Source organism: Oryzias latipes, chromosome 9 (genome assembly GCF_002234675.1).
Source record: "Oryzias latipes chromosome 9, ASM223467v1".
In the NCBI taxonomy this organism is placed as follows: domain Eukaryota; kingdom Metazoa; phylum Chordata; class Actinopteri; order Beloniformes; family Adrianichthyidae; genus Oryzias; species Oryzias latipes.
In genome coordinates, this window is record NC_019867.2 from 29,022,025 (window position 1) to 29,041,219 (window position 19,195).

General features: G+C 42.5%; 1 protein-coding gene across 1 annotated transcript; it reads left to right on the top strand.

Annotated features, from left to right (window-relative positions):
* The first annotated feature begins 1,165 nt into the window (after positions 1 to 1,165).
* Positions 1,166 to 17,554, top strand: fam163b (family with sequence similarity 163 member B). The gene is made up of 3 exons (XM_004072804.3): positions 1,166 to 1,767; positions 14,742 to 14,857; positions 16,810 to 17,554. The coding sequence occupies exons 2-3, from the start codon at positions 14,765 to 14,767 to the stop codon at positions 17,245 to 17,247; spliced, it is 531 nt and encodes a 176-aa protein (XP_004072852.1). The 5' UTR covers positions 1,166 to 1,767; positions 14,742 to 14,764; the 3' UTR covers positions 17,248 to 17,554.
* Positions 17,555 to 19,195: the final 1,641 nt, after the last annotated feature.

Below are 19,195 nucleotides of genomic sequence, written 5' to 3' on the forward strand. Positions count from 1 at the left end.
TGCTTTGGAGCCCCAGAACTTAAGGTGGATTGATGGTCAGGTTCCATTCCGTAATCCATTAGAACTCCTAATGGTTAAGAAATAAATATGAATGTCCCTCAATGAAATGCAAATAAATTTGGATTGCAAGCTATTCACTGATCACTTATGTGTTTTTCGATGTTTTCCTCACAGCCCAGTCTCATCCTAAAATGTGTAGTAGCTACATTTGTCCACATGGAAAGGCTAATAGAAAATGAATAGGAAAATGAAACGCAAGTGTCTCACAAGTTAGGGGCCGTTTTTGTGAACCTCTCACGTATTTCCATGTGGACAAATGTAGCTACTACACATTTTAGGATGAGACTGGTTTGTTTCCTCATCTCGCTTTTCATTTTGGTTCACATTCGTTTTTACACTTTTACTTACTTCTTTCAACAGGCTCATCTAACTAAACCATATGGTCACATGACCAGTAAGACATGGAGACATGGTTGACAGCAGATGTTCATGTTCTTTTATCCTCCGGAGAAGCAAAATAGTGAAGATCTGTATGAGGAGAAAAGATCCAACCTTCTCCTAAACCTCTCCTCCACATCAACAATACTCTGGAATCTCAGCCTATGAATAATTTACACAATAAAATCTCTTCTCTGCACCACTTGCAGCCTTCAAGCACAAAGTGGAGCAATGTGAGAAAGAGGAGAGGCTGAGACAGGAAGTTCCAGATGATTCTGAGCTGACATTTCCTGTTTGCTGTTGCTGCACACAAAACCTGCAGCCAAAATTTAGATTATTGTCTTGTTAATAAGTGTGAGCTTCTACATAGATATGAATCAAGATTGTAAATAAACTTGGTGTTAGATCAATGTTGTTTTTTAACTTGATTGGGGAAATTTAAGTTCATGAGCTCAAAAACAAAAAACAAACAAAAAAAGCTGTGATTTTGTTGGATTGCATAAAACCCTGAGCTGTTGAAATGTAATTTATTGAATCGACTGGAGAATTTTGGTCAAATTCAAGAAAAGAAACCAGTCATACCAGAATGTTAGATAATGTAATGATTTCACGATCCTCTCTTCAGACGTGCTGACTCTCAGTCTGCGACGATTCTGCACACAAAACTTCACAAAAATAAAACATTCATGTGAATAAAATCACATTTTTTAAAAACTACATTGACACAGAGACAAATAAACTGAAGTAAAGTAAATCTGCTTTATTGAGAATTTATTTAAAAAAAAAGGTTATTTGGTGAAAATGAAACAAAATCTAGTTTAGTTCTGATCTTCAAAACGTTTTTGTGTTTTTGATGAGCTGCAAAAATAAACATTTATGACGACTTTAAAGACACTGAGGTTTCACTGATGCATCCATGTTCCTGCAGACTTTATCATGAACAACGAGGGTCTTCTGAATCTGCCACGCGCGCTGATGCCACGCACGCTCTAGGCGCGCGAGGACAGCGGAGAGCGCATCACAGACAGACAGGGTGAGAGCGGATCGTCCAGGTGATGAGCAGAGCCCCGCAGGACAGTCAGGGATCCTCCCGGAACGTTGCTCTGCTCTTCCAGGGAGTCTGGAGAAATCCTTTCAGACCAGATTTCTGCGGAGAGAAGAAGAACAGAGTTCCACAAAGAAATTTATGCCCCGCACGGATTTGTGCTCTTGGATCAAAGCTCAGGAGTTTTCTGGTTCGTTCCTTCTCTCTCTGATCTTCATGTCAAACCTGCAGCCCTAGAACTGTGCGCGCGCAGCTGGCAGATGATCCACAAACCGGTGTGATTGGTAAGATGATCTGTTTTGGAGTCAACCAAACTCACACTTTTAGCGCGCAAACGTCACGCAGTGGAGGTGTTTCTAAGTGTACAAAATGGATACAAAAATGAAAGAAACGTTTATGAACGTTAAAGAATTCGCGTGAGAAAAGGTGTTATTTTTGTTCAAAGATGATGCGTTCATGTGGACCAAAAACTATAATTATTGTCTCAGATGTTAGATCTTTAATTAGCAAAGCAAGAGAAATAAAAATAAAAACTGCCATATACACTCAGCATCCAATCAGCCTTATTCAGGCCATTGGTAGTGTGACCACATGCTTCTTTCTTCTCTTTTGTCATCAGTTTGTGTTTTGTGAGTCTTTATTTTGCTCTTTATGTGTCAAATTATCAATCTTTGTTTCAGCTCATTTTTTATTTGAATAGGGGGGACAGCGCATATTAATGAACATTTCTGTCAATATGCCAGAGTTAGCCAAAGGGCTATTTTTCATCTGCAGTCCCTGGGAAGATGTTAAAAATCACCCTAAAAGATCAAAGTAAAATTACATATTTACATAACATGACATATATATATTAAACAATGCATTCAATAAAATAAGCAGTTAACCTAAAGTAAAATTAGTGATAAAACAATCCAAAATCAGAAAAATGTAAGAACATACGTGCACATAAAAGACATGACAGTAGCGAGGATCAGTGAGAGGAAATGTACTCAGTGTTGACAGCTCTGATTGTCAATGAGCCATTTCTTTAATTGTGTCTTGAATAAATGATATGTGTTTTGATTTCTGATACTAACAGGTGTGAAGTTCCACTCAGTAGCAGCTCTAACAGAAAAAGCAGTCTGACCAAAAACGCTTTTTCTGAAGGGAATGATACAGTCTCCTCTGACTGCACTCAGAGTTCTGCTGTGATCTGCTGTCCGGATGTTAATAAACTGGTGAAGAGGAGGGGATGATAAGCCATGAAGGATTTTGTACATGAGACAGAGATTTGAAAATTTGACCATGTTTTCCCAACTCAGTAAACCATTTTTTTGTAATATTGTACAATGGTGAAATATGTTGTGTTTTTTATCCAAGGTTTTAACAGTTTGTTTGTATAATGTTTGGACAGGTTTTAAAGATGTATTGCACGCCTGTGACCAGACAGGCAAACAGTAGGTGATATGAGAGAGGATCATAGAGTGCATGTACATTTTTGCTGACTGTGTGGACATCTGGTGGCGAATGTGTCTAAAATTACTGAGGTTGAATTTGATTCTGTTGCAGACTCTTTTGATGTGTGATTTGAAAGACAGCTTTGAATCCAGTAGGACACCCAGATATTTATATTCTGATACAATCTGTAGCCTTTCTCCTGAAACAAAAACATCTGGTTCAGCAGTGAGATTATTATTGGACTTGGTGAAAAACATTGCAACAGTTTTAGATGTGTTTAGCTGCAAACAAGAATATTTCAACCAAGCTGTGATGTTAACCATGGCATTGGTGAGCTTCTCAGACACCTGAGAGGAATTACTGCCATGAGCATATATTACAGTGTCATCAGCATACATCTGCACAGAAACATCAGGACAACTGGATGGAAGGTCATTAATGTACAATGAAAATAGCAAAGGTCCCAAAATTGATCCTTGTGGAATACCAGTTGGCAGACTGAGAGCTGCAGATTTAAATGACTGGACTTTGACAAGTTGGGAGCGGTCAGTGAGGTAAGAGTCAATCCATTGCAGTGCATCAGAAGAAAAGTTAAAATTGCATAATTTTGACAGTAAGATTTTGTGATTAACAGTGTCAAAAGCCTTCTTGAGATCCAGGAAAACAGCACCTACAACCCCCCCTCGGTCCAGCAAAATCCTGATATTTTCAGTGAAAAAACAGGTAGCGGTCTCCGTGGAGTAATTGGCTCTAAAGCCAAACTGCATAGGATGGAGAGAATAGAGTGTGGTGTCGAGGTGGTTTATAACTTGTTTAGCTACCAGTTTTTCTGCAATTTTTGACACTGTCGGAAGAATGCTAATGGGTCTGTAGTTGGACATGGAATGAAGGTCTCCACTCTTAAAAATGGGAGAGACAATGGCTGGTTTCCAAGTGCTTGGGAATCTTTTTTGTGAGAGGGATAGATTGATAATTTTGGTAATGGGGCATGTCAGTGATGAACAGAGGTCCTTGAGCATCACTGTGTCCAAGCCAAATATGTCTTTACATCTGGATGGTTTGAGTAAATTGATGGTCTGTGATACATCGGATTCTGTGATGTTTGTGAAACTAAATGTTGGTTGGCTTGCGTCTATTGAAAGATTGTAGGTTTCCACAGGTGTGAAACAGCTCGCTATGTTGGCCACAGAATCAATGAAATAATGGTTAAATGCCTCTGCTATGACTTGAACATTGTTTGTTAGTTGTCTGTTTATTTTAATTTCTAGAATGTTTTGCTCTTTGGGGCGATCACCTGTCATTTTTCTTATCTGGTTCCATATTATTTTAGAGTTTCCATGGGATTTTTCAATTATTGTGAGGAAGAAATCTGCTTTTGCTTTCCTTAATGATCTTACCACCTTATTTCTCAGTATGGCAAAAAGACCTCTGTCATGGGTTGATTTAGTTTTATTTGATTTTTTTAAGGCTTGGTCTCGTTCTTTCATGAGTTTTATGATGTCAGAGTTCATCCATGGAACCGTGTTTTTGTGTGAATTCAGTAATTGTTCTCTCAAGTGTTTTAAGGAATAGTTTGCCATCATTCTCAGTGTCAACTGATGGTAAAATGTTGTCCCACTGAATTTGATTGGCTTCATCTACAAAGTTTTGATATTTATTTTTAGGTATTGTAATAATTTCTTTGACTCCAGCACAAGAATGGAAACGCTTTTTAGTGAGTTTTCTAGAGAGGAGAGTTAAATTGTGGTCTGATAAACCGGTTAACATGTTAAATGATTTTGCAATTCTTTCTGGTCTGTTGGTAAATATGAGATCAATTTGCGTCAGGGTTAAGTTAGCACACCTGGAACTGTTACCTAGTTAGAATCTCTGTTCTGCTGCTCCAAAGTCAGAGCTCATAAAATGCTGGAGGGGAAGACCCCCCCCCCCACCACACACACACACACACACACAGCTACACTCCCACCACCACCTTGTTGCTTTGAAGTGTGGCTTTTGAATGTGCTTTTTGTGGGATGGATTTTTGTTTTAGACCAATTGTAACAATGGAAGCGATTGTGTAGCATAATTAGAAATAAAAGTCAAAACCAGAAATGCTTTTTTCATTTTCAAAATGAAGCTGCATTTTTTGACTCAAAATAAAAGGAAGAAGCAATCAGCCAAAATGCTTTTTCATTTTTCTTCTTCAAAACCGCTTATTCTGTCACTTAATTAAAATGATAATGAAAATGATATTTGACATTTCATTTTGAAAAGGTTCTCTAGTAAATGTGTAGCAAAATTCATTTAGAAATGTCTAATTTGACAATTGAAATGGCTAGGAGCAGTGTAGCTTTGTGTTAGCAGCAGAGAAGAGGGCTTTGTGTTGGTTGTGAACTTCTGATGAATGTACACAGCTTCTCAGGACTAAGTAGCAGCATTTCCGCCTTCTGCGGTCCTCCTTCAGACGCACAGCGGACAAGCTTTTTTTCTTCGGACCGGCAGCTGCCTTCGCATAGCGGAGCGTGAAGCTCCAGATCGCCGAAGGCGGAAGTGCTGGTACGATCTCAGAAACCATCATATGAATTTGTGTTTCCAGTGGTGTCCAGAACAAAATTTACATATTTATTTTCAGCTTTGCGCTGATTTTGCTGTTCGATTACAGCTGAAGTCCCATCAACAGCTATAGCAGAATTCGCCATGCTAAACGTTTGTTGGTTGGACCAACACTCACTCAGTGCGAGGAAACTATCTTCTAAATGTGCTTTTATTACAGTTATGACTATTATTAATGGCCTCCTCGCTCATATTTTTTTTTTTTTTTTTTAACTTGTCCTGTCCAACAGCTGGGCAGACAGACGAGAGCTGAGGGCCTCTTGTGTTGGACATATTTTGCTTTAACAAGAGGGGTTATTAATCTTCTGACAAACCAAAGGTATGTCTGAATAAACCCCTTTTGTAATTGAGGCCAAACTTTATTAATTTCAATCATGTCTGAAAATCTTTGGTGTTGGACCGGACGGAAAAGGAAAGAGGGGAAGAAGAGAGAGGGACGCTAGAGAGAGGGGGGGGTAGGGGGTGATAATAGGAGGGGAAGGGGGATAAGACCATGAAGCAGCATACAGCAACAAGTTTACTGGTTGTTAATCATTATGGTAAGGTTCAAATGCAGTACAAAAAGGGCGGGGCCCGTCCACACACACACTCAAATGTTATAAACACACCTGCTAGCTGCAAAAATGTCCACCTGTCGGCATGTACACAAAATAGATAGTGTTCACACACGCATACTTATACCTTAAAACCAACTAGTGTGAAACATTTCAGTCATTCAGTCATGCAAGCTATTAGTGCAAAGGTGAGCTAACACCAGTGCTCAGGTGAGGTTTTATGTTCTTCTAAAATGGATGGTGGAACGTGAAAAGAAGGAGGGAGAGTGCCCAGCCATCCCCACCCCAAGACCCCCACCGCAGCAGCAGCGGCAGCCGGAATCCCCCCAACGCCACACGGGAACCGGCAGGGAACAACCGCCGCCCGGGCGACCAAGCCCGCCACCCAGGCCAGGGCCAGCAGGGCCGCCGCAAGGCCCCCAGAGCCAGAGGCCAGGGAAGCACGGAGGGAAAGAGAGCGCCGCCCCAGCCCAACCAGGAGAGCAGCCCCCCCGCCGCGCCGGGAGAACCCAACGCAGAGCCCCACCGGAGAAGGACGCCCACAGCCCCAAACGAGCACCCCACCACCACCCAGGAGTTCCGGGCATCCCCCCGCCCCAACCCCAGGTACGAGCCAGGACCCCCCAAGGGAGACCCGCTCCGCACTCCAGGCAGCCATCCGCCCGGCCCACGGTTGGTCCAGGGAGGAGCGAGGCAGGGGGCCCGCCGCCCCCGCCCAGGAGGGGGGAACCCCGGGGAAAAAAAAGAGGGCTCACAAGGGGTGTTATAAATATGGCCCGACCAGGCTCGGCCACAGTTGGAAATTTGGCGGGGCCCAGCACTCAGGAGCAAGGACCAGAACCCACCCCCCAGGGACCAGACACCCCCGGCTCAGATGTAATGTGAACTCCCCCACCGCGCGGAGAGAGCACCGCCGGGCCCAGGAAGCCGGCACCCCGGGGACACGGCCGCCGTTGCAAAGGGGCCCGCACCCCCCACCAGGGAAGAGGCAGGGGACAGATGGACCCAGGTCCCACCTTCCTTGCAAAATGTGTGTGCGTGTATGTGTGTTTGAGATGGTGTGTGTGTGCATGTGTGTGTGTTTATGTTGGGATGTATATATTGAGGGGGGAGGAGTGTGTGTACTAAGGGGGGTGCAGTTAAAATTGGCGGGTAGGGCACTAAGGGGACATCTCCTGATTACTCACAGTGACGTCCCCTCACCCTCCCCACCAAGGGGCCCTAAATGTCTAAGGTGCGGTTAAAATTGGCGGGTAGGGTGCTAGGAGGACATCCGCTGCTTGCTGGCAGTGATGTCCAAGCACCCCCCCTACCAAGGGCCCTACATGTCTAAGGTGCAAGTAAAACCGAAAGAGGGGGGGCCCACTCCATACGGCAACCATAGGAGGGGGGCCACTGCCTAGTAAACCCCCCCCCCCAAGGCTCATCGCAGGCTAAGCCCCCCACCCCCTCACCCTATTATGAGGTTATATGAGGAAGGGGGTAAGTTGGGGACAACTGATAGACTGTCCCCCGGTGGTCAAACAGCTGTCCCCCGCCCCCCCCCCCCCCCCCCCAGCAAGGGGGCCAGGCCCACCCAGCCCAGGGGCCCCACCCCCGGAGGCGCCGACACCCCAGGCCCAGCACCACCCCCCCCACACAGAGGAGCCAGAAAGCGCCGGCCCCCCCGGAGCAAGCCCAGGACCCCACCCCCAAACGCCGGCCCTAGAAGAGCTCTGGTCAGGCCTCGACGGGACCGAGGCAGCCAACCGGCCGGGGAAACCGCCGATGGCCTCAGCGGAGACCCCGACCCGTCAACCCCCCCTGCCCCGTACCAATAGTGGACCCCCCCCCTCCCCCAGAATGCCCCCCACAGGTCAGGGCCTACAAGACCCCCGCAGCCGAAGCGGAGGACACCCAGAGCGACCGGGGGCCCCAAGAGGGTTGTCCCGTCCCGCCCCAGAGCCAGGGAAGGGCCGATCCCAGCCCCAGGCGTAGATGGGAAGCCCATCCAGCGCCGCTGGGCCCCCCCCCCGAGCAGCGCCCCCCGCCAACCCCCCCCAGCACAGGCAAAGGGACCACCCCCCCAAGCCAGGCCAGACCACCACCCCACCCCCCCACCACGCACCCCCACACCCAAGCCCAAAGGACCACGCAGCGCCCCAGCCCGCCCCACCCAGGCGCCGGACCCGATCCCCCGACCAACGGAGCCCCCAACAACCCCCGCCAGGCACCGGAGGCCCCGACCCCCACCCCGGCCCACGGCAGAAGGGCAAGGAGCAGCGACGACCAGGCCCCCCCCACCCCCTAAGTCACGGAGTTAGCTATGGGAGACCAGAGAGACCGAATTCTTTCGAAGTTACTTGAACTTTGGGCTGACATTTTTTCCAAGCTGATATGATCAAGCAGCAGATTTCTGTGTTGACTTATATTTATATTTTTTTTGCTTTTCCAATTTATTAAAATAGTTTTTTTAGCAATGCAAAGAGTTATGAAAATGATAGAGCCTAATCCTCCTTCTACATCGATGGCACTCATGTCACCAAGCACACAAAGTGACGGTGAAGCTGTGATTGAAACCTTAAGCCAGACTGATAGATCGATTTATTTTTACATATTTTTTTTAAATCCGTGCGGTCAGTGCTTTTTTCTTTGCTGCAAGGAGGACCCGAAAGAAGACGGGTTAGCATTAGGCTAATATGTGCCTGGAAACACAAATTCATATGATGGTTTCTCAGCAGCATTTCCGCCTTCGGCGATCGGGAGCTTCACACTCCGCTTTACGAAGGCAGCTGCCGGTCCGAAGAAAAAAAGCTTGTCCGCTGTGCGTCTGAAGTAGGACCGCAGAAGGCGGAAATGCTGCTACTTAGTCCCGAAAGCTGTGTACAATCATCAGAAGTTCACAACCATCACAAAGCCATCTCCCCTGCCGCTAACACAAAGCCACACTGCTCCTAGCATGTCTGTGTCTCTTAGCAGCCGGACATCCGGAGATAGCACTGACGTCATCGCCCCGCCTCCCCTCTGGAAATGCTAAATAGAATTGAATAATGCGACAATGTTCGCAGGGTGGATGTTAAAATGAAAATGCAATCCCCTCTTTGCATTTTCGTTTTAATTGTGACACAAAATAAATGGTAAATGGCGTATGCTTATATAGCGCCTTTCTTCCTACAAGGACAAAGCGCTTTACAGTCACAGACCCATTCACCCAGTTACACACACATTCATACACTGTTTTTAAGTAGAAAATGAAAAAGAATTTTGAAGGAATGCTTTTTCATTTTAATTTTGAGTCATTTGATGCAGTTACAGTTTGAAAATGAAAAAGCATTTCTGGTTTTGACTTTTATTTTTAATAATGCTACAGAATCGCTTCCATATGTGGCAGTCATTGACTGTATTTGAGAACTGGACTGAGTGACCCCCACGCCCTCGTGTTACAAACAGGAAGTACCTACTGGCTTTCAAGAAGCCAAAATCCCATAATCCAATAAACAACTGTTACTCAGACATTCTGTTGGTCAGAATACCCATCCTTACTCTGACACCTTTTTTTTACATGTTATTGTTAATCTAAAACATTTTTTTCTTTATTGAAAGTTATTTTAGTTAGAACCAATCAGATGCCTCAATAAAAGTATGTGGTTCCTTGTCAAATGTTCTTAGCGATTGACAGATTTTTCCATGCTCACTTTCAAATGGTAGGGATTCAGCCTTCAACAAGCTCACTCCTGATTGGCCATTGTAGTTGCCATAGAAATGTTGACTCAAACAGACTTGGAACAATCACTGCTTACTGATGATTTCTGGTTCCAACATGGCAACGCCCATGAGGCGAATAAATGGCAACGGAACTGACTTGATTGAATTGGAACCTAAAGTAAGTCATTTTCTATAGGTGATGTCGCACTCATTTGACCCAGTTCTCATATACAGTCAACGGTAACAGTATTGTAACTTTTCATAAAGTTTCTCTTTTGTCCTATCAGTCCACATTATATGTATCTTAAGGTGTCAGAGATAATACAGATGTTTTTTTTTTAACTTAAAGATGTCTGTGGGTTTTCTTACTCTAAGCTGTGGTTTTTCTCCTTGCGTTTTACTATGTATTCTTTTTGGTCCACTACATTCTGAATCAAATGAAGTCTTTTGCTGTTTCTGAGTTGCTCTTTTGTTGAACTTTTCAATTAGTTTCTGATGTGTTCTTGGAGTTCTTCTGTTCTCTTTCTGGAAAGCTTCTCTCCTATCCCAGGTTTTCTCAGTCTGAAGATAGCGGCTCTCAGTGTGGTTCTCTGGGGTCCCAAAGCTGCAAGAAGGTGTTTTGTGATTATTTCAGACAAACACAGCAGAGATTTTTTTATTCTTGAATTTCTTCAAGTGCAACATAAAGAGTGATCCAGTTGTTTCAGACTGTCAAATAGCTACTTTGAATTTCTCGATCAACAGGTCTAACACTAATCCACTGGGGGGGAAAAAAGTTTTTGTGTATCTCTATAGAGTTGGAGAAACTCAGCATGCAGCAGTTCATGAGGGGTCTACAAAAATGTTGCATCATTTCTTTGGCTACACCAACACTAATCCTCTTTTCAAGCTTAACTGATGTGTTTATTAGGATGTGGACTCTGAGTGTTTTTCTTTTTCTTTGTGGGACTTGACCCACAACCATGAAATAATAAAGATATGAAGGCAACCACAGCCCACAGACTCTTTAGTGGGCCGGTTCACATTGTATATAGAAATTACAAATTTCTCTAACCTGTTAAGACGTGTATTTCTTTTCATCTATCTATCTATCTATCTATCTATCTATCTATCTATCTATCTATCTATCTATCTATCTATCTATCTATCTATCTATCTATCTATCTATCTATCTATCTATCTATCTATCTATCTATCTATCTATCTACCTACCTATCTACCTACCTACCTACCTACCTACCTACCTACCTACCTACCTACCTACCTACCTACCTACCTACCTACCTACCTACCTACCTACCTAGCTAGCTAGCTATGTAGGTAGCTATCTAGCTCTCTGTCGGTCCGTCCGTCCATCCAAACCATCTCACTACCTCTGGGGTGAAGCTAAAGCTTATCTCAATCCCTGGAACACACCAGCAAACTAAATCGATTGACTCTTTGGGCTCTTTGCAGCTAAAAGGAGCAGCAGATCTTTTTTATTTTTTTTTTATCTGTATGTTCTTTCTTTGTGGGTTACGGGTTAAGACGATGACTCTGAACACATTTTGAGGGCTGGCTTTCACCTGGTTGCAAACCTGTTTAAGTGAGAGTTGAAGGTCATCTGTTGATGAGGACAGCAGTGCCATATCTTTGAAAATACTGGAGGTGTGGGGCTCCGTGATTCCAGATCCGTTGTTCCTGAAAAATTCCACAAATAGTTTGACAAAAGAAGAATTATTGGCAAAGTCCAGCGTAAACCAGGGTTTCGTCTAAAAAAGTGAAGTAAACCAAATTCTTTTTCTCCCACCATGCATTTAGAGCACCAGATTAAAATGGAAAAAAAAGTGAAAAATATGAAGCACAGGATGACTGGCATTTTGTGTCCACATAAAAAAGCTTTTATGAAGCTGGTGGCTGCATTAAATGCATCAAGATCCCATGAGCCCATTTCCCATCCACACAGGAAGTGACACGATACTTTGACCCTTCACCTTCATTTTACCTCCTTCCCTCACTGTCTTTTGTCAGAGCTACTGTAGCTGCAGGTTTATTTTTAAAACTCCTCCATGTCAGATTGAACTGTAGAAAGCACAGAGGCCTGCATGTTTTCTTATGTGCAAGTGAATACTCTGATTACATCTGAGATCCAGGTAATTGAATCGAACATGGCAGGAGTTAATAATGAAAGACAAAAATGTGGTTCTCATGTAATTTGTAGAACTTCAAGAATCTTTTGTTGACTTTGTGCTCATTTACACAGAATGTTGTGTTTGTCCATGTCAGAATTTATTTTGTCTTTTGGCTTTAAGAAAAAATACTGTTTAAAAAGCCATCTGGCTAGAATAATAAATGATTTCTGAAAGTACCCAACATTTTTTTCTGTTTTATTTGGTTAATGTTCTTCAAATTGGATTTGTGGGTCATTGTTTTGCACTTAACACTAATCTTTAAAAAAAGAGAAAAACAATACTAGAAAGAAGTAAAAAAATAAAAACAAGACATTTGTACTCAAAAAGTAATATTATAAGATATCAATATGTATAAACAATAATTTCCACACAAACAAAAGTGACAAAAATCTAAAAAGCTGTTAGAATGACTTCAAATTGAACTTTATTAAGTCAATAATATATTTTTTGCTATTTCTAAGCAAATTTTTTTTGTTATTTTTTTGTTTTAATATTACCCAATTGTTGTTTATTTGGATTACAGTTACAAAAACTAAACTAATAAGTAGAAATGATTCATTTTAGAATAAAATGAGAAAACCATCTTGATACAAGTTGGCCCATCTTAATAAATCCTTCTAAAATCTAAAACTAGCACTTATTCTTAGAACATCAATGTCATTTTTTGTTTATAAAGACAATGAATGTCAGTCTAACTTTGAAATATTTTATTAAATTTTAAAATTACTTTCTTAAAATTGATCCAAAAATGACAATTTGAGTGTTTTGAGTCTTAAATCAAGTTTCTACTGTCAATAGTCTGGAGCAAAGCGATTTTAACTCATCTTGATAATATTTTCCTAACTTCTAGATCTAGATATTTTACTTTAAACCTGGTAAAATATCTTAAATATCTAAAAACAAGGTTTGGAATTTTTGCAAATGTAATAGAGTTTGCAGTGTGCATAGACTATAATGCATGACTGCAGCGGTCTGCAGGTTTATCTTGAGACTCCTTCAATGAAAGACTGAATAATAAACCACTTCCAGTTTTTTCGCTTTTGATCCAGTAGACCCACATAAATGTGTCACACACCTTTAAAGGAAAACAAAAACAAAACGTGAAAAATAAACAAGTGGAAATCTTATTTACATCTTTTTTATGATAAGAAATATTGATAATGAATGTTGGAACACCAAAAAGTGCTTCATTAATTTCAGAAAAATGAGTTCCTCCTGATAAGAAGCAACAAAGAACAGGCAGAGGAAAGGAATCATTCAAATAACCAATATTTGGAGCAACTTCCCACTTGTCAAACAACTTCCCAGTGCATTAGAGTAAGACTCTGATTGGCAAGACTCCATATAACCTTTGTTCCCTCCTAACATCTCTACCAGCACTCGTAGTTTGAGTTCTACTGATTTTCTCACTATCTGTCCGGTCCTCATTCTTTTTACTGTCCCCTTTAAGACATCTGTAATAGATGTGGTTTGTGATGAATGCAGATGTTTTTACATGTTCTTATGGGTCTCCTTCTATCTTTTTATTGTAAACATTAACTTGTGGCCTTCTGTAGACTTTTTATCGTAAATATTGATGTGTGAATATGTCATTTTCTATTGTATGTAACTTCTATTACATTGTCCTTCTGTTGTATTGTGGCTGCAAACTCAGGTCATCGTTATAGATGAGAAATTGTTCTCAATTGAACTACCTGGAGAAATAAAGGTTTAACTAACTAACGTAAAGTCGCTGGAGCCTATCCCAGCCACTGTTGGGTACCCACAGAATGGTTCAACAGTCTATTATGAAGCATGAAGCATTTTATGGACTCTGGGGTGAAGCCGCACAGGCACAGAGTGAACATGCAAACTCCACATAAAAAAGGTCCCCGGTGGGATTTGAACCATGGCCTTTTCACTGTGAAGTCCAATCGAGAGCTGTCTTTCTCACACATAAATGTCCTTTGACAACAGCATAGAACTTGTGATCGATTGTGTTGTGCTGAAAGTAAAAACACAGAATCAAAAAGTCGTTAATGGGGGTGGGTCAGTGATTGGTTGTTTAAGCTGTTGTGTTTTTGTTTGTTGTTTGTTGCTGTTTTTATGATTTTTTTCCATTTGTTTTTAACTGTTTCCGTTCGTCGTGTTTTGCTTTCTAATGTTTTTGCTGTCTTTGCTAGCATGTTTTGGCCAAAATATATGTTTCTTGTGTCTTGTCCAATCACTTGTAACGTCCGGATGAAGGCAATGAGGGAACCTGTTTCCCCATTAGAAGTTAATCAAATGTAGTAAGTCTTGCAGTTTCATTCAAAAACAGGTAGGGGGTGCTGCAGGTCCCAGAAGGACCCCTCAGGTACAAGTGGGTTTGGTTTTCTTCCAGTCAGTCATTTCTCATGATGCTGTTCTCAGTGTCTCTCATGGTTGATAACATGTGTCATTTAACACTGAACTGTATTTCTGTTTACGTTTTATGTTCTGTAATATGAACTAATGCTGCCAGGATCAGCTCTGCTGATTAACAATCAACTTTTATTATTTAATTATCTAATATCAGAAGTTTGCGTTTTCTCTAAATAAATGTGCCTCCTAAAGTTGCCAATATTTAAAATGTAAATCCTTTAATTTATTGTTTTTTTGGAATCTTTAAAAAACAATTCTTTATACATGACAATGTCTTTAAATAGTTTTTTTCCCTTCTCACTCTTCCTTGTTCTGATTTTATGTTCTTTTCTTTATCCTTTTTCCGTGATTCCCATTTCCTTCTTCTTTTCTTTTCTCCACCTCTTCTTCTTCCATGTCCCTTTCTCCCCGCCCTCAATGTTTCCTCTTGCCCAGATGGTTGATGGGGAGGATTTCGAATGTCAGCCGGGACCGTGGTCATCGCAGGAGGTATTCTGGCTGCAGTCATCTTACTGACCATCGTTGCTGTGCTGTGTTTATGTAGATTACAGGTACGACTGCTGTCTCTGTCAGATCTCAGGCTTTAAACCAAATTGAACAAATACTTATTCTTTAAAAATCAGACAATGGTATTTTTTTAAATTTTTTTCTCTCATTTTGTGTCTCATAAATGAGGTATAACTATGATGAAAATGACAGACCTCTCTAATCTTTTTATGTAGGGGAACTTGCACAAATGGTGGCTAACTAAATACTTTTTTGCCCCACTGTATTTCCATTATTTGTTCATGTCAATGATTAATTTTTAATCATTCCAGTAACCATACTCTTTATTATTAAACATTCAGTCATTCATTCATTTATCTTCTAACCCCACTTTTGTCCCTTTTGGGGTCACGGGGCTGCCGAAGCCTATCCTGGCCACTCATGGACAAAGGCAAGGGACATCCTAGACAGGATGCCTGTCTGTCGCAGGTCCACAATAACACACTCTAATGATCAGAATCAGGTGTCCTAATCACTCGGCCTAAAATCAAGCTTTCAGGCGCGCAGAATGTTTTTACAAACATTTGTGAAAGAATGAGCCGCTCTCAGGAGCTCAGTGACTTCCAGCCTGGAACTGTCATGGGACGCCACCTCTGCAACAAATCCAGTGGTAAAATGTCCTCCCAAATGTTCCACAGTCAACTGTCAGCTCTATCAGAGCAAAATGGAAGAGTTTGGGAACAACAGCATCTCAGCCACCAAGTGGTAGACCATGTAAGCTGATGGAGAGGGGTCAGCATGATGCTGAAGTTCATAGTGGAAAGAGGTCCCAGACTTTCTGCATGGTCAACTGCTACAGTCATGTGACCTTCAGATTAGTCCAAGTACAGCACGCAGAGAGATTCATGGAATGGGTTTCCATGGCCGAGCAGCTGCAGCCAAGCCACACATCACCAAGTGCAATTCAAAGCGTTGGATGCCGTAGAGTAAAGCACGCCGCCACTGGACTCTAAAGCAGTGGAGACGCCTCCTCTGGAGGCACGAATCACGCTTTTCCATCTGGCAATCTGATGGATGAGTCTGGGTTTGAAGGTTGCAGGACAACTATATATTTCAGATTGCATTGCGCCGAGTGTGAAATTTGGTGGAGGAAGAATTATCAGGTGTTATCAATTGTTTAATTAATTTCAAGTGTTTATTTTTCCTTAAATTGGGGTTCCAGCTCATAAACCCAACAAAAACAGTTTTAAAAAATTTGAAAACTGTGAAGAAATCACAATTTACTTGTCAGTTTTTGTAAAAAAAAGATAATAACAGAGATTATTATGACATCAAATGAATCAAAATAAAGTATTTTCAAAATGATTTGTCCATCTGCACTCCTTCAATAGTCTGGGCAGGGCCCAGTTGAAATCTGCATCTCTATCCAGATCTTCAGCAGAAGGAATCCTGAAGTCCTCTAGAACTTTCTGCTAGAGTGTTGCAGCGATTTTGGATCGAAGGAAGCAGAGTTTACCATCACCAGTGTTGGACATTGCAGCCTAAATGACTGACTTTCAATCTGGACCTCCAGCAGGTTGGGTTCTGCCCCTCATCAGTCTTCCTCCAAACCCTTGGACCTTGATTCCCAAATGAAAGACTCACTTTCCTTTCCTCAGAAAACAGGACCTTGTACCAGTGGCCAACAGTCCAGTCCTTCATCTCCTTGGTCCGGTTTAGATGTTTCCTCCATTGGTCCAGGCCCCGAAGCGGCCTAACCATAGGAACCCGACAGTCTAAAAAAAAAAACCACTCTGGCACACTTGGGACATGCTGGAGCTAACACAATTATTTGGGGGAAGACAGGAGATTGGTCAGAAGTCTTTTAAAGTTTTATTCAGTTGGGTTAGGGTACATGAGCAGTGTTTGACCAATTTTCAGTATTAAATCACATCGTTTTCTTAGTAGTGTAGTGCAACCGTTCCTTGAGTACATGTTGTTTCACACTCCATCATTTGAGCTCTTTGTCTTTTTTCAGTATTACTGCTGCAAGCGGGAGGAGTCTGAGAAGGGGGAGGAGGATGAACCAGAGCTCACCACTATGTCTCCCTCCCGCCCCCTGGCTCTGTGTGCTCCTCCCACACCTCCCACCCCAGAGCACCACAGCAATGAGCCAGAGACATATCCCCCGACCTTTCTGACCGAGGCTAATGGGCCTGCTAGCTACTCCCCCCCAGCTCCTCCACGCCGGTGCCAGCGTGCGCAGGCCTTCTGCCCATCCTGCGCTCGCTGCACGCTGCCGTTCTACCTGCAGCACCCTGAGAGGCTGTGCAACGGTGGCCACCGCATCAGCTACAGGACTGTGCAGCAGCAGGACCTGGAACTGCCAGTGGACCTGGCCAACTTTTACCAGAACTTGATCCGTTCCTACACCAGGAAAGAGGTGGTGTCCCACAGCATCAGCACCGATGTGTAGCTCTGCTGATCAAACACAGTTCTGTAGGTTTCAGACTGCAGCAGTCACATGGACTTACTGCTGCATAGACCAGAACCATCATCATGGCTTTGTGGGCTTGTGTCTGCTAACTAACTAGTTAAGTAGATAACCATGTTGTAGCTAACAGTTAAGCCCGGGGACAGATGTTCAGACTTAAAATTCGTGTTATGACGAATTCGTATCTAACATTTGGACCCAAGTGGCCTGTTTGTGGTGAATCTGAGTCTGTTTCTGTTGATGTAATCCCTCTGTTTCATAGGGCTCCAAAACTGCAAAAAAAAAAAAAGTATATTAAACATTCATCACTTTTGCACGGGATGACACACTGCTTCTTCTGCACTCATGTCCTGAATGGGCCTGGCTCCGTGTTCTGCTGTCACTTTCACTAAAGAGCACCAAATGTGGACGAACACGACGCTTAAGGTATCTCACAGTAAACTCACCAGTTCCTCTTTTGAATAATTTCTGCTGAAATAGTAAAAGCTTGAGGAAAGCATGCAAAAGCATAATTTGTCAAACCTGTTTTCTTTGTTTTGGTGATAAAGGGTCTGAAATAAATGTCGTTTTTCCTGCAAGGATGTACGACTTAAAAGAAGCTGGAGGTTTGTGGATTGCGATGAATTCTTTTCAGGTTGTCTTGACTTCATTCATGGTGTTGAACTTTTCTTCAAACGGTATGATGGAAGCAATAGATTAGTGGCCCGTCCACATGAGTTACAGCATACCAGTCCATGCTAAAGCACGATTATCCTGCTAGTCTAAAGGTGTATTCAGACTGGGAACGTTTGTTATTCCGAATCGATACTTCTGAATTTGGTCCGGATCGAGTCCTGAACCTTGCGCTTGGTCTGTATTCAGACTGCCTTCCAACCGGACATTTGTTGTGATCCAAAGTTTGTTAACAAAACCATCTGACTAAAGATCTCGTCAGTCATTGGTCAGAAATTACTAAGGTGGGGCAAAACACCAAGTAGCGGGCATTACAGAAGTCTTATGCTTCGCAAACTTGTTGGCATAGTTCAATGATTTTAACTTTATATCTCACTGACCAATTTTGAATGTCTGGAATTTCAGGTAATACTTTTTACTGGTACGGTGGAGGACTACTGCAAGGCGGGAACAGCTACAAAGGTACTCTGATAAGTGTTTATGACATATAAATTTTCTGGAAAACACTGTGAGAAGCAATGTGTATCACATTAAAAGTTGTTTTAATGAGCCTCAGTTCATCCAACCAATGAGTTCCTGTGTATCATTGTTGATACACGTTAATCTGTTTGCATTGCGCTACGGTGGCTGTTTTGATCCAGTCGTTCGGAGCACAGAGCCTATTCAGATTGAGGAAGTTCAGGGAAAGACCAGAACTCAGTTCAACTGAAAACAAACCGAGACCACCTCAAATGATGGGTCAGAGAGCAGTTCATGGTCCCGGATTTGTGGTCCCTGTCCATTATAGCACTCACCACTGCAACTATGATTGAGCATGAAACGGGGCGAGCACAGCAGCCTCGCAAACCAAGTTTTAGGCTCATATGGACTTGCATATGGTACTATTTGCCTGTGAGAGAGGGCTACATTTAGAAACAGATCCAAACCTGATAATTGAATTGGTTAGTTCAAAAAGGGCCCCAAGTCCAAGAGGTTTGTTTTTCCAGGAAATTATTTAACCCTTGTGCTATCTTAGATGAGCCCACCCTTACATTGACGTGTTCTCCCTACCATGACAAAGGCAGATAAAGGTGGAAAGATTTCATGTAATCCATGGACACCAATGAGGTTCACATATCATTGAAAAAAAAGGTTCAGCGCACTGTCTAGTGGGTCTAGATGACCCAACTCCCAATGTTAAAGTGCCTAGGATAGGTAATAAGTACAAAGTTTTGTGCCCAATATTCAAAACAGATTTTCGTAAGGTTCAATAAGTCAA

Excerpts from the sequence above, each read along its gene's own strand:
- fam163b (XM_004072804.3), top strand. The coding sequence starts at position 14,765 with ATGTCAGCCGGGACCGTGGTCATCGCAGGAGGTATTCTGGCTGCAGTC. Across the intron at positions 14,858-16,809 it reads TGTGTTTATGTAGATTACAG|TATTACTGCTGCAAGCGGGA; the intron begins GTACGACTGCTG and ends GTCTTTTTTCAG.